The sequence below is a fragment of the Lates calcarifer genome, linkage group LG18 (assembly GCF_001640805.2).
Source record: "Lates calcarifer isolate ASB-BC8 linkage group LG18, TLL_Latcal_v3, whole genome shotgun sequence".
Taxonomy (NCBI): Eukaryota; Metazoa; Chordata; class Actinopteri; family Centropomidae; genus Lates; species Lates calcarifer.
In genome coordinates, this window is record NC_066850.1 from 16,437,861 (window position 1) to 16,461,178 (window position 23,318).

Sequence of the window (23,318 nt, forward strand, 5' to 3'; positions counted from 1 at the left end):
TAGAATTATAATTAAAAACCCTACTTTATCTTCTTAACAATGCTCAACCTTAATGTGGAGTACTCACAATGTAAGTTATGTCATGCACAAACAGTGGTATGGTCCTTTAAAACCAGCAGATTCATATCACATTAGCTGATATTTTATAACCATCTAGAAAAATAGAAATGTGCTGCTTTGTTTGAGGTGAAACTTATGGGAACTGGTTCACACACAGAGACAACATAGGTGAACATTTAAACCCACGGTTTTTATTTGGATTCTAAAAACTATATTGACATGATTGACAACATAACCCGGCTCAGAATTTTATTTCTAATTTAAAAAAAAAAAAAACAACAACAAAAAAAAAACAAAATAAATAAAAAGGATTATGTCATGGTTAATTCAGCCGTTGACTGTTGTAGAGAGTTACCACAGAGAGATGAGTAAACTAGAGTAAAAAGATGAGCTGGGTCTAACTGGATGTAGACTATAGTCAAAGCACAAGGGAACGCCATCTTGTCACAGGCAGATTCTGGGTGCTGCAGTGATTCCTGCTGTCACTTTGGTCCGTCTGTTCCTCAGGGGAGGCTTATTTTAACTGACATATGATTGTGATGATGTGTACTTGCAAACTGTTAATGGATGCTGAGGAACCAACATCAGTGATATGTCAACTATAGACCTGGTTTTTAACATCATTCTTATCAATAGGTTAGACAGGCACTATCTGGAAATTGTAGTTTGTTTGTTTTTTAATCATAAAACTGGGTAACATTAAATATTCAGTAAGAAGATGGCAATCAGAACAGAGTGATGGTACATTGAGCACTACATTTTCTGTCGTACAGGCAGATAAAATTTGACTTGTGCAACTTAACAGAAACTGTTGATCTTGATTATTGTTGAAATCATTTTTAAGCAAAAATGATCCAGTTTGTTTCTTAAATGAGAATATTGTCTGGTTTTCTTTATCATAGCAAACTTAATATCTGAGATATTTTGAGCCAGTTTTGACTTCACCTGACATAAGTTCAGTCAGGCAGCCTTAGTTGCCACCATGTCACTGACTAATCAGAACCCAGCAACACTAAGATTTTTGCCTGTTCAGATTTATTTGACTGTAATCTACGTCCAGATATCCCACTACTGTGGGTGACCAACACAGTAAAATCCAGCCAGCCTTTAAAAACCACCCCAGAGGCTCTTACTCTTCCACTAACACACCATTTCCACTCCTGCATCAACGGTTGGTATTGAGTAAGGAACAACCGTGTTCACAAAACAGAAGAAAAAAAAATACGTTGAGGGTTTACTTGTACATTTTTCAAAAAAAAAAAAAAAAAAAACATTAGTCACATTAATACAGAAATAAACAAATGGCACATTGAATTCCTAATTTAAAAATAAAGTGGTGCTTGAGGAACTTTCTTACTGAGGAGACAAGTTAAATAAATTACTACCATAAACGTTACATACAAATCTGGAGTAGTATATACAAAGGAGTTATTAGACACAAAAAAAATCTACAATTTCAAATATTATGTTCAACAAGACAGCAGTAGAACCATATTTTACATAGCAGGGTTTGTGTTAACAAGTGTGGGTCTTGAGTGGTTTCTGTGGGTGGAGGAGAAGGGGTGGGGTGTGGGGGGGCAGTCTGACAAAACCATTAAAAAAAAAAAGTGACTTGATATTTGAAACCTTCCAGCTAAACATACTGTTTCTCTACAACTCTGAACAGATGTAAACTCATCTATGTACAAGTTTCAGCTCCGGTGGCGGGCGCTAAAGTGAAACACTGGTGTCGACACGAGTGGACTGTTGATATCGTCTGAACCGGTGAGTCTGACTTTCCCTGTCCCAGCAGTATTAAAGGGACATTACAGCAATCTTCAACTGAGTCTAATTCTCATATCTGTGTCCATTTTGGTTTTTTTGTTTTTTATTTGACACTGATAATGTATCCACTGCTTTCTGGATGAATTTTACAGAAATCATTTCAATTGCTTGTTTCCAAGTCCAAACAAAGGTAAACACTGAGATTAGCCCCCTGAATTAGCTGCTATAGCTAAATGCGTGGTAATCTACATCTAGGGCGACCACCTAGCTAACCAAACTAGCTGCCTGTTCACTTGCACGTTAGTTTGTTTACATGTGTGAGACCATGGGTCTTTGCTAATTTAGTGCTTATACATGCAGAGAAGTAGCAAATAAGGGGTTTATTTTGGTTACTGTCTTCTGAGTAAATTCAAGAAAACAGAACAGTTATGTTCTCCTGCTCAACTAGAATCGTGCTAAAAAGATGTTTATCGTCTCTGCGGAAGGATACATAGCATGCTAGCTGGCTAACCCTACAGCTAGTTTGCTTACCAAGCTTGCAGTTAGCTCTAATAACTAGTCTAGGAGGCTAAATTCATTCTCTCAGACTTCAAGATAAGCGTTTCAGATGATTTCTGCATTTAATTTAAAATGTATCTGAAAATTCACACACAACAAATTTATCATTGCTTGTGGTCAAATGGACACAGTTATGAGAAAAAGACTTAGATTGAAAAATACTGCAATTTTCTTTTAACCAACATCCTGTCAGAAAACGACACACACAGCACTGTGGTGGATCAGCGTCCATCTTTAAAAACTGTAGTCTCTCTTAAGCATCCCATAATATCATTCTATTTATTAGTATTCCTCTTAATTTCCCTCCTTCCAGATCTCTTTCTCTGTTTTGAAGATATCACTACAAAATAAATCTGTCCTTCTATCCTTCAGCATCCCTTGCTGAATCTGAATGTTAATAGTGGTTGATTAAAAACAGAAGAGCAGAGCGGAATTTAGCTTAGTGAGGGAAGATTTTGTCTACTTTGTAAACACTCTCAGTGAAAGTTCACCGACACACTCAATACCTGACAGAATCTAATCTCCATCCGGCTCTCCTGGTTTGATCTCTACGACTGATTCATGGCTTTCACAGTATATCGTCACCATCTGCTGAGGGCAGGTGATGAGCATTGATCTCTCTCTGGTACAAATTTGAGATTTTAGAAAAGAAGGGGAAAAAAAAAAGAAGAAAAGGAAATCCTTCATGAACCGTTGAGGAGCCCCCCCCCCTTCCTCCTCCTCCTCCTCTTGCAGTTGCAGCGACACAGTCCACTTCTCTAAAACTTCTTTCTTCTTTCAGGTGTACTGCGAGTGAGCTACATCAGGCAGTGAGAGGCAAAGAGAGCAGAGACCTCTGAGGACCGGAGGAAAGAGCGTCTGCTGTCACTGTGTTTGTTCCTCAGGGTTATTTTGGTCCATCTGTCCATCAGTCAGTCTTTCAGATACTTCTCCGGAGCAGTTTAACGAGTTCTGTGTGTGGCTGGGGCGACAGGCGACCGCTGCTCCTCCGTCATTCCTCCCCGGAGTGTTTTAAAGGGCGAGTAGGGTTAGTAGGAAGGAAGCAGGGGTTGTGGTTTAAAGGTGGAGGGTCTGGAAAGATCTTCATGCTGGTACAAGCTGCGGGACGCCTCACAAAAATGCGACAACGTGCTTTTAATATGCATTGTTTTTGTGCATACAGACATCCAGCACACATAGTGGTCAGACTGTCGGGGAGGTGAGAGGCTGTAGCTACTTGGTGAGACGACAGCAACAGTGGTTCTCCAGGGACATTTTAGTTTTTTTTCTTTTTCTAATTTTTTTTTTTATAACAAAAACACTGAAACGTTGTGACGCAAGGTTTAGTTCAACACTAGCGAACAAAACAGAGCTTAAGTGGTGAAAGGCCCCTTCCCCTCCCTGTTTCGTTGGGATTGGCTGGCAGAGATGTCCGTCAGGTGCCACAGCACTGCTCAATCATTCCTGGTTGCATTGCTCCATATAAGAGTCCAGCGTCCACTCTAGGCATCTGACAAGCAGCTCTGAACACTGTCCATCCATAACTGTGCATTCAGGCTGTCCTGCGCACAGAAGTTATACACTCGTTTGGTCGTCTTGAGCTAAAAAAAAAAAACAAAAAACAAGAAGACAAGAGATTAATTCCAGCCACGGGTGCACAGGTATACACTAATTCCATACTGTTCCAGACTCAGACTTTTCAGACATCTCCTGGTCTTTTCAGTTTTTAAATTCTGACTATGTATACTATTACACTCAGAAAATATTCAGATCCTTCAGTTTTCACATTTGTTATGTTGCAGCCTTTTACTAAAATCATTTAAATGAAATTTTCCCTTATAAATCTACACTCTGATACCCTGTGATAACAAAGCAAAAACAACGGCCTGTTGGCTTCATCAGACCCTGACCCTCAGCACACACTGGGGAAATCTGCATGTAAGTATGAAGAAGGTGGGAGTCACCTCTAAGTCTGAGGCCATGGTTCTCTACTGGAAAATGGTGTTTTTGCTCCTTCTGAGTTGGGAGTTGCTGCCCCAGATGTTAAGGAGTTTACCATTTGATATATGTTCCAGCCCTCACCTGGATGGTCATGAGCTTACTGACCAAAACAATGAGACTGTGGCTGGAAAGAACTTCCTACATAGGGTGGCTGGGCCCGCCCTTACAGAAATAAAGAGGGGAAACATCCAGAGTGAGTTTGGAGCTGAGTTACTGCTCCTTCACACCGCAGGGAGGCAGTTGAGGTGGCTCTATAACACTGGGTACCAGGATACCACCTAGGCACCTTCCACTAGAGGTAGATCTGGACTGAGGATGCCTCGGGATCCCACAGAGGGAGCAGGATTTGACATATGGATTATTAACAGCAGAAAGACTGATGAATGGACTAGTTTAATATATGCCGTTTATATCTGATTCCACTTGTAAATGAGTCACTTCAAACATGGAATACGATTAATTCCCATTCATCTGCTGTGACTGAAAGTGTAGCAACGGAGAGTCACCATCTTGGAATCTTTGGAGGTTTTCCTGCTCCTCTCACTCTGCTGACATGTTGTGAATGCAGTAACAGACCAGAGATAAAAGTGACTCACATCAAAGAAGGCTTTCTCCTCGATATTTTTCGGTGCTCCCATGGCAGGCGTTCCTGGAGTGACAGACTCCACATCAGCCAGCTCGATCACCCCTTTACAGTCCTTATCCTGCCTGCTCTCGTAGTATCTCAGCTGGAGACAGGGACACGGTGTTAGAGACGGCGGTAAAGACAAACCATTCTCACCTACAGAGTTCTGAATTTGGAGCGTTGACATCAGTAAAGTTCTCTCATATTCATTTTTCACTTCCTCTTACCTGATGTTTGGTCTTGTCCAGCACGAACCACCGTGGTTTCCATGGTTTCAACAATGCCCCTTTCTTGAACAAGATGCCTTCAAAACTCCTGATGGGAGAAGGTGGAAAAAAAAAAAGACAGTAAACATTTTACACATTTATCTGATCTATTAACTGGTGACACAAATCCTCTCAGGTCTCAGCTCTCCTCTCAGAGACAGTGGTGTGGTTGTGGTGGTGTTTTTGGGGGGGGGGGGGTACAGACCTGTTCTCGCTCTCTGTGCTCTGGAACTGGCTGTAGAGGGTGCTGGTGCTCGGCCGACCGGCGACGGGCGTGGAGGTGGCGCTGGCCTCGCAGTCCAGAGCCAGGTTGATGGAGGAACCCACGCCGCTCTCCTGCAGGTAGACGCCCTGAGAACGCCGCTGGTGGCTCAGGTTGGATGACATCAGCAGGGAGCTGGAGAACGATGGCTGCGGAAGAGGGAGAAAAGAGAAGGATGAGTGAGTTTTTAAGATGTCACCGCAGGCGGTCATCCTCTGCAGAAGAATAATAACTTTATATTCTACTTTATCACCACAAGATGTCACTGCAGAACATGGTGTCCACTGTCTCACCTTGCTCTCTAGTTTGGTCTCAGTTCTCTGTGTGGTCTTGATTTTATCCCACGTATCCTTCCACTTTTCCGACGTCTGACCGAGCTCAGCCTCCAGACTCTGCAGGTCGTGCAGCAGCTTGGTGATGGCGTCGGGCACCACCTTGCTCAGGCTGTCGTAGCACGGCCACACGACGCGCCGCTGCGACTTGGTCCCGCTGGTGTCGGGTTTCTCCGGCGTCTCCTCGGCCACGCGCTCCTGCCGGCCCCTCAGCTCCCAGTCGTAAGAGGGCCCCTCGGACAGGGTCTCCTCCATGTAGAAGTCCCACACCTTCAGGTTGGAGACGAACGTGTACGGCCGCAGCACCTAGAACACACAGTTGCTCACCTTAAATTCACCAGCATGAGTTTGTCTCAGTGTTGCTTTAACACTTGTATGATCTTTATTAACTAAAGTGACTTCAGTGTATTAAATATTCTTCTGTGCAGGGGGCTCACCTCGTAATCTTCAGGAGAGAACATGTAGTTGTAGAAGATGGGTGTTTTCTTGTTGAGTCTGTCGATGTAGTCCCACACAGACTTACACACCTGAGGGCTTTTCCTCTCTCCTTTCTCCTCGTAAAGCACTCCTGCACACACACACAGACACACACACAGACACACACACAGCTTGTCAGAACAACAGGAACTGCATCTACGAGTGTCAGGACACACAGTGGAACAACACTCCTCAGATTCAGAAATGTTCTTACCCAGCTCGATGCGTTCGTAGTCGGAGTCGAGCAGGAAGGTGCGGAAGCGGTTGGAAACGTAGTGGTAGGCCAAGAACTTCAGGTAGTACTGACTGAACTCAAACTCCATTGGGAACTGGAGGTGGATCTGAAGGAGGAGGGACAGACAAACACAGGTCAGGATTACAGCTTCACATGGAGAGTTTATCATATATGGTGTGTTTACACCAACACCATATGTTTTATGAATGAAAAATACTAAAACCTCAGGAAACACTGAGTAAATGCTTGTCCTGACATGCACATTCATTTACTAGTTTTAATTAGTTTTAATTTATTTAGTTTTATTATTGTAGAGACTGGTATCTGCCCCTTCAACATCTTCCTTTTCTTCATAAAGGTTCTGCTTCATACAGCACAGAGGCTGAACGACACAGTCATCTGTAATAAAAGCTGTGATGTGTCGGGCGGTAACAGACAGCAGGGTCATAACTCTAGGGCCACTAAAGTGATATATAACCACACATCCTGTGTGTGATAAGGCTGGCAGAATCCACGTCACTATTTGGGAAAACAGGAAATAATGTCACACTTACAGGTAAACACAGAGCATTATATAGTAAGAGGAAGGAAAGCTGAATTCCTGTTACATTTTGTTCTGGGCCAAGAAATTCTTTTTGCACACATTGGGAAATCAAAGTGCCTCCATCCTCTGTACACTCCAATCCTCACCTCAAAGGTACCATTTCAACACTTTGTAACATTCTCCTCACGTGCCAGTCTTCAGCCTCTGATAACCTCCATGCTACTTGGTCTGAGGATCTCAACAGAGACTGGGGTTTTGCAGTTAGTTTGGAAACTTCATCTATTAGTGCTCGTCACAGGGTCTTCCAATGCAAAGTCCACTGGTCTGAAAGCAAACTAGCTCTCATCGATCCTGGCACTGATCCAAATAAAGGTTACCTTGGACCAGCTAATCTCACCCACACGCTTTGGGCTTCTCCCGTCCCATTTTGGAAATCTGTCTTTGTCTCACTCTCAGCCATCACATGTGAAAAATTAAACACTCTCTATGTGGCTCTAAAATAAGAACATGTTGGGTCACTTGAGCTGGATTCTCCCACTGGCTGGCTGTACTGCACCTCTTGGCCGAGTCCTGTTTTCCCCATGCTATATATTAGCACACAGCATGCCTAGTGTGTATTTTTATGAATCAGTTTTTTCCTATCTTTGTGGTTGGAAATCCCTGCATTTCAGTAAACCTACTGTTTTTTTAGCCTGAGATAAGATCAGAGATAAGATCAGAGATATTTGAGATGTTGACCTTTGATAAGAATCAGCACAGTATCACAGTGGTGCAGGTTGAAATAACAGGATCTCTATCACTGAAATAAAACATCTCTTGCATCACTGCAGACCCACCTGGTGCACGCAATCGAGGAACTGCAGGAAGACGGGGGTGAAGCCGCTGCTCTGGCTGCCCAGCGTCTGCGCTCCCCGATGGCTGAACCTGTGGCCGAACGACAGCCACTCCTTCTCCACGAGCAGCCGGAAGCCGTCAAAGGTTCTGTAGTAGGGATCCGACAGCAGCTGCACCAGGGACACCACCTGCACACAGAAAGCACAGTCACTCTAAGCCTCACTCAGAGAACAGCTTTCAACAACAAAGTGTCTCGGTGTCAGTCAAACCTGTGTAGTGACGTCCCAGCCGTCCTCCAGGCTGACCATGACTGATGAGCCTGTATCCAGAAGTTCCACCACTAGGACAGATACCTGCAGCACCCTGTGCAGCTGGACACACCACACACACCACACATACAGTCAGAACAAATAGCCCAAGTAAAATCATCACATTTCTATGAAAGACCGATGAGCACTGACCAGAGCCATCCACTCAGAGTCTTCAAGGCAGCGCAGGAAGCTCATGTTGGGGTCAGAGGGCGGGGAGCTCGGCACGCAGGCCTTCATCAGCTTCTTAAAGCTGTTCTTCACCTGTCGCACGTCACAAACCTCGATGGGAACCACCTCCCACTGCTGGAACGAGTCCTGCTTCCCTCCCTGAACACAATGAAGTCAGTTATTTCACAAGTCAGTTTACCTTCTATAGCCCTCAATCCTGAGGGGTGTTCAATTTTTTTATGAGGTGAGGATTTACATCCATATGAACATGACCAAAAAGACTGATTGATGCTGTAAGCACCACCACGTGTTCGTGCTCACCTTGAGCTGGGCCTTGTCTCCGATGATGTAGAGGTAGGCCCTCTGCTGGCGGAGGAACAGCGCCTCGCTTGGCCCTCCATTGGGCTGTGGAGACTCTTTCCCAGCCAGACGCGTCCCCACGTCTGGGTTGTAGGCACTTAGACGCCCGCTGCCTCGGATACTGCCCCATTTACCTTCAATACATACACATACACAAAGTATTCTTTTAAAGGAATCATGACATGATAACCACGTCAGTAAACCTCATGTGGAAGTCTTTTCCATGTTAAACAGCCATTAAAGAATCATTCCAACTTATTAGGATTCAAGGTGTAATAAACTGGAATTATCCTTTAAAACACACTGATGTGTACAATGTCCACAGCTATAATAGCCATGCTGGTAAACAAGGAAGAAATGATTGCAATCTATCCAGTCCAGTCTGCTACATCGATCTGAACAACAGCTACATTATGATGAAAGTCTTATTGTTGTTGACATTCAACAGAGAAAAGAATCAAACAGGAAACAACAGATGTCAGACAGCAGAGCTGCAGCAGCAGCATGCACACACAGCAGCTCTCTGATAAACACAAGCAGTAACAACAGACCATTAGTCTGCAGAGACAGCAAACTACCAGGGACGACGCCAGACACACGGACGCTACTGTTAAAGAGATCTGATTGGTTAGACAGGAATGGAGGGAAAGGTGTGGGGGGCGTGGCCTACTGTACCTCTAGGAGGGTTCCTGGCCTTGCCAGACACTTTGGGCTGAGAGAGGGAGATGACTTTCGCCCTTTGACCCAGAGCTGAGGTCAAATGACAGAGACGGCCCGTTAACCAACAACGGCACACAATGGAGGATGGTGACACACACACACACACACACACACACACACACACTCTCAGATCTAAACATTAGCTACAAGGGATGGATTGACTGATTCATCATCCTCCTGGTCCACTTCCAGTTTCAGCGACATATTTTGGACTTAAAACACAATTCACACATTTGTTTTGAGAACAGGACTGTGGTGAACTAAGTGATGCTAACAGAGAACCTACAGGAGCAGCATGCGGGTACACAAAAGTCTCACCTCCTCTGCTGAAGGTTCCGGGAACGTCCTCCTTTGCACCCATCACCTGTTTCATCAGGGCGCCGATCTTGGGCTGCCTCAGCTTATCTGATGAGTCTGTGTGCACAAGAAACCAACAGCTCTGTAACGTCAGGTTAGACACTATGTAGGTGAACACTGTGTTACGACATCACTGGCTTGGGGCAGGGACTCTGGCATGACAGACCAAGTTAACGGTGTGTTTGTCCACCCACCAGAGGTGCTCATATGTGTGGAGGTGAAGCCGCTGAGTGTGTTCCTGCCGCTGCTTTCACTGTAAGAAGGCATGGAGCTGATGATGGCCTGCAGGTATTTCTCCTGCTCCAGGCTGGTGGAGTCTGCCTGGGAGGGCACTGCACAGAGAGGAAACACACGATCGTAACGAATACATTTTTTGTTTCAGGTAAATAAGCTGCAAAAGATTAAGGCTCATCTATATTTCTTTTCCATTGAATATACTTAATACTAGGATCACAGTATCAGTTTGTTATCATGACCACTGTACTCCTTACTCCTCCTCCACTGAGAGCTCTGAGCATCTTGGCAGACAACAATAAGAACTGGTGAGGAAGTGAGTGAACATGAATCGAGAAATTCCCCCCAAAAAAGAACAATCCCAGTAATATAAAGGTTATAAGTTATAGTAATCATCAGCGAGATGCCTAAATTATTTTTTTTACCTGCTGTGGGGGCATTGGGGGACTTGAAGAAGCCCACAACACCCTTAGCGTGGAGGCCTGCAGAGCGCAGCAGGACAGCCTTAGTTCTTGAATTCCTCCAGCAAACCACAGGGAAGCGGTTCTGTCGGTAGCAGCGGCAGATTCTCTGGATGGTTGTGTCTGGGATGCTCTGAGGCACGATCAGCAGGCCGGGGTAGCTGCGACACACACACACGCTGTAATAAGCACTGAGGAGACACTTCCCAACCACTTACAGCCCACCTATCTGTGACTCCGCATGGTCTCTTACCTCCTGCAGACGGTGTACATGCGGTTAACAGTCGAAATCCTGAAGGGCTCGTTCTTGGAACGTGTCAGGCTGTTACTGAGCGTGCCCAGACCAAGGCGCTGGTAGTCGCGACAACAGGCTCGTTCCACCACGTTGCTCATGGTCTGTCTGTCCGATGAGCGGATGGTGGAGGAGAGAGTGAGGGAGCTCTGGTCCACCTCCTCTGACACTGTGGAGACACACAGGAAAGATCTTTTCTTCTTCTCTGACTTTACAGGGTACTGGACACATTAATGGATTTTTTTTTAAGTTTTAGATACATTCAATTTTGGAGATGAAATGTCAACTGAAGTTTAAGTAATACAACTCACTGAAAGAAGAGGAGGCCCTGATGACAGTTCAAGTGTGAGTTAAGTAGTAGAAATGTTATTTGGTTGTGTGGGCACAAAATGTCAGCTGAAGTGTAAAATCTGAAAATAGCCAAGCTGTCAGCTGCTGAGTAAAAATCATCAAATGTTACACTGACATATAAAAAGCTGTTTAAGTGGAAGAGTTGAAAGTTGAAATTTAATTTTAAGTGCAAGTTAAATTAAACAGTTGAATGGCTCCTGTTCCTGTGAGTGTGATGTCACTCACTCTGGCTTGGAACAATACCAAAAATAAAAAATAAATCAGAGAAGGGCTGAAAAAGAGCAACAAAAAAAAAAAAAAACAACTGAGATTACCTGAGATTTCATCCTCATCTAACTCTGACTGGAAGCTGCTCCTGTTCTCCCAGGTGGGGGGAGAATACTTCTTCCTGGTCACATACTGCCGACCGATGGTCCTTTTGGCACTCTTCACCAGGTTCTTGGAGAGTGTCCTGGAAAAGACGAGGGGGGAGGATAAAGATAAGTTGACCATTTTTAAATACACATGCAGAGTTCTGATTCAACAGCACATCCCTGTCAAAGTTGCTTGACAGTCACATCCTGCTGGGTCTTTGGTTAGGTTTGGAGTAGTCTCAACCTGGGCTGACAATGGGCACATTTGAGTCGGTGTTCGTCTGAGTGCATAATCGAATTCACTGATGTGTTGCTGGGTTAGCATGCCACAGGGCCAGAGTCAGAATTAATATGTCTGAATGGAGGTTTTTTAGCAAGCACACTGGCACACACAGTGCAGAGAGATGGAAACAACAGGGCTGATAAACCAGCTGCCACATTTTCCACTAATGAATTATTCAAAGGCTGCTCCCTTTCATTCTCCAGAAAAGAAAGAGAGGGGGAGAGCAAGAGAGAGAGAGTGTGTGTGTGTGTGTGTGTGTGTGTGTGTGTGTGTGTGGTCAGGACTGTGGGAGGGGACATTTGGTTGCTAGGACTTTGTATAAAGAGGAGACAAATTGAAAAGTGCAGAGACAGGAAACTAAAATGTATGACACTCACACATCACAGGTAGTGCAAGAAATTAAAACCACATTCTGAATCGACCACACCATTTACAAATAAATTTACATCTGATACTAAATAATGTCACTACAAGATTACTCTGAAGGCCACTTTTCCCCAAATGATCACAGAGGGAGATTACAGCCATGTTTTCTCAATGCATCATATTCATGAACTCTGATGATGTTGCTATGAGAGCTCCAACCAGTTCCCCAACAGCAGTCACAGCAGAGGGGGAAATTCTAGAAGTTCACAGTGTGGAAGAGTGTTGATTAAAGGAACAATCCGACATTATAGGAAATATACTCTTCCTTCATTTTCTTGCAGAAAGTTAGATGAGATCTCTATCAAATGTGTACTGCAAACAGCTAGCTTCTCTATCCACTAACTTTCTTCCCACTAACACCTCTAAAGCTCATGAGCTAACATGTGACATGTCATTTGTTTAATTTGTGCAAAAGCAAAATGTTGTGGTTTTATTTGGGATTGACTGACTGACAGCCTTATGATGACAACAACACAATGCACCAGAACTACTCTTTTAAGGGAATAAGAACACATTAAAACACTGTTGGCGTGACCCGCAATAAGCTCTGTGGGGTTTTTGGCTGATGGTGTTAGAACATTGTTTTTACAAGTGTGTCTCCATTTTGTGTGTGTGTGTGTGTGTGCGTGTCTGTTATACTTAATTGACGGTGGTGGCAGCACACAAAAATGAAACATTTTGCCAAAAACAGAAAAGGATGGAGAACATGGATATAAACAATGCACGACTTAAAACATTCAAAAATCAGCTTTGAAAAAGTTTTCTGAGGAGGAAAAGACTCAACATGTTTGCTACACCTCAAACAGTGTCGAGAAACATTGAAGTAAACTGAAACTTTTGTTTGTTCACAAAAAGACTCCAGGGTAACTTTACACTGACTTACTGATTTGTTTGCTTCTGTTCTTATCCAAATATAAAAGCAGTTGATCTTTAAGCTAGCACTGTTTTTTCAGAGGGCCAATCTCAAGCTGTAAGACCCCACTGGTCCCTCTGCATGTTTTGTCTCAAACAAGGAACAGTGGCTTTAAACATAAAGATTAGCATTTTCTGCTGTTTGTTCACTTTATTTTCCCCTTCCTACTAAACTGTGATAGTTGAACAAAAACTGTGCCTAACACTTTCAGACATGACTGACGATACCATCACATCTGAAAGAACTCCAGACATAGTAGATGTGAACATGCCCTTGGCTTTACCACCTAGGACATATAATATACTGTGACTTCATATGACCTTTGGCCTGGTGAAATATGGAGAAGAAATTCTTGAGCAGGAGGTGAAAATTAGTGTCTTTGTTAAGTAGGGCAAATATGAAATAATAAATTTAGCTGATATTACAGATGTAAAGTATCATTTGCGTGACCTGCTGTGTTACCCACAGGGAATAACTGCTGTGTGCTTGACCTACAGGATGTGGCAGGATCAAAGGTTAGGAGTGATTTAACAGCCTGTCAGCCTGGCTTATATTACTGATGGATGCTTCCTTGGAGCTTAACTTAGTTCTCCTTGACAAATTTCAAAATGTGACAATTGACAAATTCACTCATTCTACATATTCCTTACTTGAGCGACTGGTTCTTGTCCTTGGTCTTGTGTTCCACCACTAGCTTGCCACATTGACCCACAGTGAAGGCAAAGGTGCCCTGGACGTGCTGAGGGTAACGCAGCTTGTGCATGTGCTTCCTGAAAACCTCGGCCAGGTCTGATGCAACCTCCTCATCGAACGCAATCTTCATTAGCTAGTCGTACAAAGAAAAAAGTACATGAAAGAAAAGAATGGTAATCACAGGAAAAAAGAATAAAAGGGACTTGTTCTGTAAGATAGAAGTTGAGAATGTAAGGGTACCTGGAAGGTGCAGGATCGCAGCTGCAGCCCCTCCTGGACAAATTGGTCCATGGGTAAAGTGACTGAGATCCTCTTCTCCTTGGTTAGAGAGGCGATGGGGAACGAGCGAGTGACCACCTGCTCACCCACTGCAGGAAGAAGACACAGACAAAGAGCTGGGTTTAGAGGACTCGCATATCTGACCCATACCTATCAACATTATGTGTTGTGCGTGTGTAATGTCTCACCCAGTGGGTCTGTAGGCGTGCCCTTAAAGATGAGTCGGTAAGTGGTGAGGAAGATTGCACCCTCGGCGGGGAGTAGAGGTGGCCCTCCCATCAGCCCCGTAGCCTCCTCCCGGCCGTCGGGAATCAGGTGGACCCGCATGCCATCCATTACTAGCTCCTCGCCCGGCAACAGAGTCGGCCTCAGCAGTTTGGGCTGCACAGAGATAAAAAAGAGAGGACAAGGGGGGTGGGTATTAATAGTGCTTTGAGTTTGCTTTCCAGACCAAAAGGTGAAAAATAAGTTGTTAAGTTATTAGGGTGTTATGATACCCAACAGGGGTACTACATTTAGCTAAACAGACAACAAAACTATTCAAAGTTGAACAAATATGTGAGTAAATATGCAGTCCTGCATATTAACGACAAACAACTAAAATTCTTTTACAATCACTCCACTCATCAAAATCAACCATGCTGAGTCACTGGCTGGATGACTTTTAGGGGAGTTACACAGAAAAAGGATGATGTTGAAATTATTGTATTATTGTTGCATAACAAGCACGTCAGCCAAGATGGACTAGTGGGATCTTGGCACAGATGATGTTACAAACAAGAAGATAAATACACATTAAAAACTATATATTAATGTTGTTAGTGGGTTCTTAATTTCTAAAAAAAAAAGAAAAAAAAAAAAGAATAATAATACAAGGACTGTTGTTTTTGAAGTCCCTGAGGATCCAAAGCTTTATCAAAGGACTCACATTTTCACACAGAGAGGCCTCTATTTGCTGCTGAGCTTTTCTACATATGAACAATATGAAATATGAAGCTGGCTTTGTCCTCCAACCCCTTACATCACTTCCTGTCCCCCAGTGAGGCCCAGACAGTTTCCTTAGGAACTCTACCTCTGATAGGAAATGAATTACAACTTTAGTAACCTGTTTCATAATCTGTTGCGCAACACCTAATGCACTCATGTCTGCATTCCAGCTGCAGTAACACAGCAACAGAAACAAAGTGTTGGGATCCCAACAGCTATAAATCACAGACCACTCAGACTACAATCTCATTCCCACTACCTGAAACTGATCCTTACCTGTTTAGGGTATGGACTTATGTGTTACAGAAAATGCCGAATACAAAACCAGGGTGATGATGGATGAAGACAAACTGCTCACGTGGAGTTACATCACCAGAGGCTGAGCAGTTACATATTTCAGTCCGAAGTCTTTAGTGAAATGACAAAACATGTCAAGTCAAGCTCAGCACAGGCACCATCCCTGTCAAACACACTGCACGCACAACTAACCGCACCCTTCAGACTGAAGGCACTCAGGTCTGCAGGACCTCGGGGAGCTACAGCAGCCAGGCTGAGCTCCACTGAGCTTCAGAGACCAAACAGCACAACAAGGGACAGCAATCACCCAGCATGCACTGCTCAGGCGTGCTGTGAGTCACACGGTTCTGTCTCTGGCAGACAGACGTACCTGCCGTGATACTGTGAGCCTGAGCTGTAGGGATTGGTGGAGAGGGGAGTGGGCAGGGCAGGCTGGGGGTCTGCATGGCCTTTGTCCAGTGGGACGTAAAAATAGGAATTGGTTACCTTTTGGATCGGAGGCAGTCTCTTACTCTCCCTGTGGACTGCGTCTAACGTCTCAATGTGCATCTGAACAATATCTGCAGGGAAAAAGAAAAGACATAAGGATGAAGATGTAGACTAGAGATGAGAGGTTTTACAGTGAAGTTTGGTTTGATGCTCTCTGCGGTACAATGAGAGATCAGCATGTGTAGCATGTCTTGGTGCTTGCTGTACCTGGTATCATGGTGTGGAGAGCCTTAAGGTGCTCGTTGGTCACACCGCTCTCATTACACACTTTGTCCACAAAGCGGTTAATGAAGCGCACCACAGAGTTGGCCACATCTGAGCTCTCAGCATCTTCAAAGCCGCTCTCTGTGTCGTAACTCTCCGCCATGCTGCCTGCAATACTACAAGACAAAAAAATTGCTTTGAACGTTTGTTTTTAAAATCTAACTGACCAGCTTAGGAAAAGTGCTACAGCAAAGGAGTAACTGAGTTTATTAAGCTCATTTTTTTAAAGTCTGATCCTTTTTGTCCTTATGAAGGGCAGCAGCTGTTCGTACCTGTTCGTGACGTAGCTGTTGCTGACGCTCTCGACATCTCCGAGGCCCGAGCTCCTCAGCAGGCGGTTCTTGCTGGTGTCCAGCGGCAGCAGCAGGTAGCTCATCCTGTTGGCGTAGTGGATGGCCTGGCTGAACACCGTGCTCTCCTCCTTCTGCACGCGCTCTGTCTGCATTTCCTTGGTGAGCGTCGGCCACAGTCTGTTCTGCTCTGACGCCAGCTCCAGGGCGCTGATTTCCCTTCCACCGCCTGACCCATCCTGCTGCTCCTGAGAACAAATCAAAGGGGGTTCATTAATTACTAATCATCTCACGACATGTATGAGACGGAGCAAGTTGGGAGACTTAATTACTGGTCTGTTAGCTGCTGTGGGAGGTATCTGCCAAAAGTTCATTACAAACTTTACTTTTACTGCCATAAAGTGCGAGATTAACACTCATCATTTCTGTGTTCACTTCAGTATCATATCTGACAGAGGTGAGTACAGTGTAAATACTCACCGAGCTTCCTCCATCCTCTGTTTCCAGGTACAGAGCCCTGATGTGGTTCTGGACGTCACTGTAGAACATGGCCTCCCAGAACTGCATGTTGGTCCATACCATATGCTCCTGCACACAGCTGTAGGCAAACTGAGTGATGCCTGCGCCTAGTTTCTGTCAAAGGCAAGGAGAGACTTTTATTGAAGGGACAATCCATTCTACTTTTTAGAAAAGCCCAGTGACAGACAACATGAAGGACATTCCACCAACCTCAAATGGTCCCCTAAAGCTCACCTAAAGCTCTTCTCACTCGGTGAATTGAGTGCCGTGTGGACAGATACTGGCTTTGTGAGGCTCTTTGCTGCCGTTAAAGCTAAATTTGTGGAATGTGAAATGACTTTGGTGATGCTGGTTATGGACTTACTCTGCAGAAGGCTGTCACCAATGGAAGCAGAGCAGCTGCAATGCCGTGTTCATCCATATGTGAACAGTCCTGAACAGAAACAGAGAAGCAAAGGTTACACCAGACCTGAGACACTTCTAATGATCAGAAAACTTGCGAACCATTTAACAGAAATGCATCCAAAATATAATATCTGTCTGACTGAGAGTCATCATGTCATGCCATTGCAATGATAAAGCAGCAGCAGAGTAGTTTAATTGGTACCAGCATTCTAAAATTCATTTTCCCATGAAAATTTAATCAAGTGCATCTCATGCTTTTAGCTCTGCCACCTGAGGTGTTGAAGTGTTTTCAGGGCTTACCTGTAAGGTGCAGTTCATCATGCGGACGATGTAGTCAAACTGCTGGTCATCCAGCACAGCTCGGTTCTGTAGGACATGCTGATTGAGCTCCTGGGTCAGACAAACCCGGGCTGCTCGACCCTTCAATGCCCGCAGTACAGCTGGCATCAGCTGGACAGAGGAGAGAGTTTAGAGTGATTTTTTTTCCTTTTAAGCAGCTATGCAATCATTTGTGACAGACTAAACTATATGAAACTCTTCTCAAGTGTCCAGCCAGTCTGCAGAGATGCATCACACTCACCTTCTTTGCCTCCAGCATCTTGTTCTCAAAGATGTATGTAATACAGTTCCTGACCACCTCCAGCCTGCGGGCGCTGTTAGCCATCACATTGCCGTTTCTGTCCACAATGTCTCCTGCAGAGATTGTCAGACGTGGGAAATCAGACACTGATTCATCACTGCAGCACTGATTTCAACCCCATTAAACACCCACTGTGAGACAAACTGCCTAAGTGAAGTGAAAGGTTCACACAGGAAGTTTGAGGTGCGAGAGAAGATGATGAACTTGGTATAACAGTTTTACCAGTGCAACTATCAAACTCAATACCCACAGCCTTACAACACACTAGAAAGTGTTTGCCACCATTTGTCTTACCAACACAGTTGTTACAATGACGTGCTTTTTACAGTCTTATTTATTTTTATTTTTACTGAATATAGTCTGTTCCTAGATTTTCCAAGACTTGTAAAGGACTAGATTCTTTTTGTGAAATGCACAGTTTCTGCCCCTCAGTCTCCTCCCCAGCTTACCCAGCGGGGGTCCAGAGGGCACCATGCCCTTGAGCTCTGCTTTGACCACGGGAGGCGCAGTCTTGAGCTTGGCGGCAGCGTGGTCGATGAAGAGCTGCACCGCAACCTCGTCCAGCACGGGGAAGGGTGTCTGATTCTGTGCAGCGTTCTGGCTGTTTTCTGACGGTCGCTGGACTTTGTGCATCGCCACTGCGGGGTACGGGTTCTCCTGAAAGAAGGGAAACACAAGAGAATCACTAAGGGAACAGAAGAGAAGAGGGACAAACTGGAATACTGGTGACGTAAAGAAAGGAAGAAACTGGACGAAGTTATGACAGTGAAGGGTCAGTCTCATGCCATTAGTTCAGTAAGAGGAGGGAGAGAAGAAGATTTGTGTGTACGTACGTTTTTGAAAAGCTGCTCAGCCAGCTCCTTGACGTGGTTCATGACTTTGTGTGGACAGGCCTCCTCGTGCCGTATCCGCTCCACTTCATTGGCTACCAGCTGTGAAAAGACGACAAAGAAGAAAGTTTACCTCTAATTTCTGTATCTTTTTTCATACCAGGGTCAATTACATTCAGCTACCACCAGATAAACAGAGACAACATGATATAAATTCATGCTAATAGTTTTACACTATTTTGCTGGTGGCAATGTGCTTATAAACAGAAAAATGTGCCATAAAGGTAAGATGAGCTGCTTGCTAACAAACATGGATGTAAACAATGCAAGTTTTAAGATATTCAAATGTAGCTTTACAAAACATATAAATAAAATATACAAAATATATTTTCTGATAAATTGTCACCAGCCCTTGCTAGGTAAGTCAAAAAGACAAATATGGACACTTCATATTGTTCTGTCTCTTTTTGTTTTAACTGAAGAGATAAATCAACACAAGCAACTCGCCAACTGATACTAAATGTATTATTTTTTAGCATTTGGTTAATTATTATTTAATTCATTCAAGTTTAGCAATGATCTCTTTCAATAATGAGGTACTGGTTGGTGCGACTGGTAGCTGGTCCAAAAAAAAAAAAAGTCAAGTGTTTATTGTGCTGACAGACTCACGTCATCAAATAGGTCAGTGGCCCTGTAAGGAGGCCCTCTCTCTGACACGAAACCTGCAAACGCCATGCCGTCTAACACCTTCATGAGGAAGTCATCCTCTGACAGCGCCCTCTGGCCCAGGAAGGCGGCCTGTGGAAACACACATTAGCACTAAACTGACCTGATCACACACAACTCCTGTGTGTGTGTGTGTGTGTGTAATCTGATATGAATGTTCTCTTCTGTAAAATACACATATGATTGGTCTGCAATATTGAATGCAGTATTATTTACAGTTCTGTTATCTTCCTATACCTTGTGGAAGCGGATTACTGGTTCGGGGTGAATGCGAATGATGTGTAAACACCAGCGATAGCCCTGGAAGAGCCGAGCGAACAGCCACAGGAAGACTGCCCGGATTTCCTTATCCTGGAACACACACAACAGCTCAGTTAAAGCCAACACACACTCACACACACACATGCCAAAACTGTCTGGAAAGCTTCAGGAATACAAGAGCTGCTGTTTTCTCTATGGTGTCAATAGATGTAGTCTTATGCTAATTTTCTGACCTTTAACATCTTTTTCATGCCATCAAGAATAGAATGCAGTGAGTGTTTTTCTTACCTGGATCTTGAGTGCAGAGGGTTGTGTGGACAGTGGGGGGAAGGCATGATCAGCAACTTCTAGCTCTGGATCCAAAACCTACAACAACAACAACATGAAGCCACCATCAATCACTATCATCATCTCCGTACCCCTCGACTGTTGCTTTTCTATGCTCTTAGTGACATCTTTTTATGGTGTATCTCTTTTCTCTGTGGCTTTAACCACAGCGGCTACAGTAGCTAATGATAACTATACAGTTCTTGTAATTATTACAAAAACACACTCACTAAGCTCTTTATTAGCAACACTTGTACATGCTTATTAATGTTATTATTATTACTTTCAAATGTGAGTGGAATGTGTCTTTTTTTTAAAGCTGCTGCCACTTTTGATGTCTACTTTTTATAGAGGAGGGAAACAATTAAAATGGTTATTCTTGTTGTCAGGTGTTTTGTCGAGCTTTACAGAAAACAAAATAATTCTGACTGTAGGTTTTATAAGACAGCTGCAACATATCCAGACCTAACAGATACTATACAAATATCATCCCTGGGAGACAGCCTTTAGTCTCAGGGCCATCATGTTAATATCCATTCAACTAACTGTAAGAAGAGCAGAGCAGCTAAGCCCTGGTTCACGGTTGCTGCCCAACAATCTACAGCATCATCATTCATGCAACCTTCACTCAAACCAGCTTTCTACCTTTCCCAGGGAGCAGTTTTATAAACTCACTGATCAGTTTTACAGGTCTACAATTATCTATTCTTGTGTATGGTTTCAGAGATGGAGGTCAGACCCACCCATGTGAGCTGATCAGACAAGCTGATGCTTGAGTGAAATTAGTTAGTAAATCTGTGTTTGTGTAGATAGATGCAGATCTGCTGGCTGAGGACACAGACCCATAACCCAGTGAACCTCCCTTTGCTCTCTTCGCTTCCAGCCCTCATTCCATCAATACAGAGCAATGACCACAACACACAAGAGTCTCCAGGTCATAAGTCATAAAGTACACAGAGCAGAAGCAGTCCCAAACACAAAAACATAAGGGGTGATCCCTACATTTCCCAATAAAATATTTTTATCTTCTTTCTTTCTGTTTCCTTTTTTTAGACATTTTTTAAAGCCTTGTCATCTTAAGCATTTAGTCGATGCCCTGGTAAGTAAGTGACAGTTCAGTGTCTTACTTGACACGTTAACACATATCTGTTTGTGAATACACCAAAGCTGCTGTCAGGACTGTAAAACACATTTTAATGTTACATTTTTAATGGGACAGGAGTCCTAAAACTGTGTTTAGAATCACACCACCAAGAAGAGAAGGTGTTTCTAAAAATTCTGTGTTTTCAGGGATAATGAAAGTTGACTTAGCATGGTTTGTGGAAACATATGGAAATGCCCCCAAAAAATGTCAGCTGACTAGTGTATGACATTTTTCCCCAAAGACAACCATGGAAAGCAGCTAATTTTACAGGTACCTCATCAAAACAACAGTAATATCATCCTCTACAGCTGTGGTTTCCAAGTAAGTCCTGCTATGTAGATCAAACATAACACACTGTATAATCAAATGAAAACTAGATTTTATTATAGTTCATTTGGCTGCTGTGGATGAAACTGTATCTACACTGCTGAACAAACAAAATCAGGACAATGCACTTATGATTAGAAAATATCTCAGGATCAAATATTATAAATACTGCAAGAGTTCGTGGGAAGAGAATGCCCAATTACAAAATTCAGGCGGCGTCCAAACACACTTGGCATATCTGTTGAGACAGAGAAGTGAATGCCAACTGCAGCCTCTCCCAAATAAACACATTCTAACCTCTGCCTCAGTGACATCACAGCTCCAAAAAATCCAACACTGTGTTACCAGCAGAGGGAAAACCATCCTCTGGTTTGTGCCAGGTTTGTCAATCTTTTACCAGACACTCAACAGTCAATTTATACAGAAACAATAATCAAACAAAATGAATCATCATGTTTTTCATGTGACTGCAATCATAGCAACAGCAAACAAAGCACACTATCCGGGAAGGCATCACTTGGCATCACAACACACATTAAAAGGATTTTCCGACAACTGACACAGTGTAATCAATAGAAACAATCAGTCTCATACAGAGATGGATTGATTATGTTTATACTGAATTAATTACATCTTATTTTAAGCCATTAGAGAGCAACGGTGGTGGAAAAAGTATTCAGATATTTTACTTAAGCAGAAGTACCAACACAGCAAAGGTACCCTACCTGTATTTAAAATCCTATTTAAGTAAATGTACATAAGAAAAATGGCCCTTGCCCCGCATATTAACATAAATTACATAATAGACTGTTAATACCAATTCATCAGTGTGTAAACAGCATTTTATTGTTGTAGCTGGTCAATTTAGAGCTACTTCTAACTACTTGACATGCAGTTGGATCTGTCATAGAAACCTGAATAATAGGAAAGGAAAGAAAAAAACAAAAATAAAAGTTTTACTGCAGAATTTGTAGTAATCAGTTATCTGTAAAATAAATGTGGTGGGCTAAAAAGTACAATATCTCCCTCTGAATCGATTTGATTCATTTTTTCTGCTTGCAAAAGGTTTTCCCACTTTAAGATTTCGATGTTTTATTCTTGTACAATATTTCTAAATTTCATTGAATCTTTTTTGACACTGTTCAACCACATAGGACTGATGTAACATGACATAATCTAGTAAACAATTAGGAAAGACAGTGATATCTTGACACATTTGTCTCCATGTTTATTTGCAAAACTGCTTAAATGGGTTATCAGGTTGCATGGAGACAATAAGTGAGGTATAAATTCCAGGACTTCAATTTTGTTTCTGATCTGTGCAGCTGGTTTTCTGCTTAAGCTTGCTGTCTTTCTGGAAAATAACAGTTCTCCCAAGTTTTATTTGCCACCATGGTTTCCTCAAGAATTTCCCTGTATCTTTATTTAAATTTGCAGGGATGTTTTCACCTTGATGTTTAGTTATTTTTGCTGTTAATCAAGGTCAAAATATCTTCATTTTGTCCCATGTCTATTGATGCAGTAAATGAATAAAACATGGGAAAGATAAAGAGAGTAAATCATTTTTATAGATGGTGAATATTGCTGTAAACACTGAGTCATTTACAAACAGTGTGATCATTTCTAGTTTGTCTGGTAGACTATTAACTCCACAGTACGTGATCTGACAGAGCA

At 43.2% G+C, this 23,318-nt stretch overlaps 1 protein-coding gene across 5 annotated transcripts in view; it reads right to left on the minus strand.

Moving 5' to 3' along the window:
• Positions 1–229: 229 nt before the first annotated feature.
• sbf1 (SET binding factor 1) overlaps positions 230–23,318 on the minus strand; it is a 56,709-nt gene continuing 33,620 nt past the window's right edge. For 4 of the 5 annotated variants that reach the window (XM_018697054.2, XM_018697053.2, XM_018697051.2 and 1 more), the window contains 32 exons: positions 20,135–20,212; positions 19,823–19,936; positions 19,529–19,657; positions 18,863–18,961; positions 18,479–18,686; positions 17,970–18,082; positions 17,690–17,839; positions 17,349–17,417; positions 16,946–17,098; positions 16,448–16,713; positions 16,119–16,291; positions 15,909–15,982; positions 14,327–14,519; positions 14,100–14,227; positions 13,817–13,992; positions 11,506–11,642; positions 10,802–11,009; positions 10,513–10,709; positions 10,048–10,185; positions 9,815–9,910; positions 9,452–9,526; positions 8,738–8,910; positions 8,399–8,575; positions 8,207–8,308; positions 7,940–8,125; positions 6,539–6,665; positions 6,285–6,415; positions 5,809–6,153; positions 5,459–5,664; positions 5,215–5,302; positions 4,959–5,090; positions 230–3,962 (listed from right to left, as the gene is read on the minus strand). In XM_018697054.2, coding sequence (XP_018552570.1) covers positions 3,864–3,962; positions 4,959–5,090; positions 5,215–5,302; positions 5,459–5,664; positions 5,809–6,153; positions 6,285–6,415; positions 6,539–6,665; positions 7,940–8,125; positions 8,207–8,308; positions 8,399–8,575; positions 8,738–8,910; positions 9,452–9,526; positions 9,815–9,910; positions 10,048–10,185; positions 10,513–10,709; positions 10,802–11,009; positions 11,506–11,642; positions 13,817–13,992; positions 14,100–14,227; positions 14,327–14,519; positions 15,909–15,982; positions 16,119–16,291; positions 16,448–16,713; positions 16,946–17,098; positions 17,349–17,417; positions 17,690–17,839; positions 17,970–18,082; positions 18,479–18,686; positions 18,863–18,961; positions 19,529–19,657; positions 19,823–19,936; positions 20,135–20,212 — 4,740 coding nt within the window. In that variant the 3' untranslated portion in view covers positions 230–3,863. The remainder of the gene's footprint in view (positions 3,963–4,958; positions 5,091–5,214; positions 5,303–5,458; positions 5,665–5,808; positions 6,154–6,284; positions 6,416–6,538; positions 6,666–7,939; positions 8,126–8,206; positions 8,309–8,398; positions 8,576–8,737; positions 8,911–9,451; positions 9,527–9,814; positions 9,911–10,047; positions 10,186–10,512; positions 10,710–10,801; positions 11,010–11,505; positions 11,643–13,816; positions 13,993–14,099; positions 14,228–14,326; positions 14,520–15,908; positions 15,983–16,118; positions 16,292–16,447; positions 16,714–16,945; positions 17,099–17,348; positions 17,418–17,689; positions 17,840–17,969; positions 18,083–18,478; positions 18,687–18,862; positions 18,962–19,528; positions 19,658–19,822; positions 19,937–20,134; positions 20,213–23,318) is intronic. The other variant, XM_018697052.2, reaches the window with a different exon arrangement.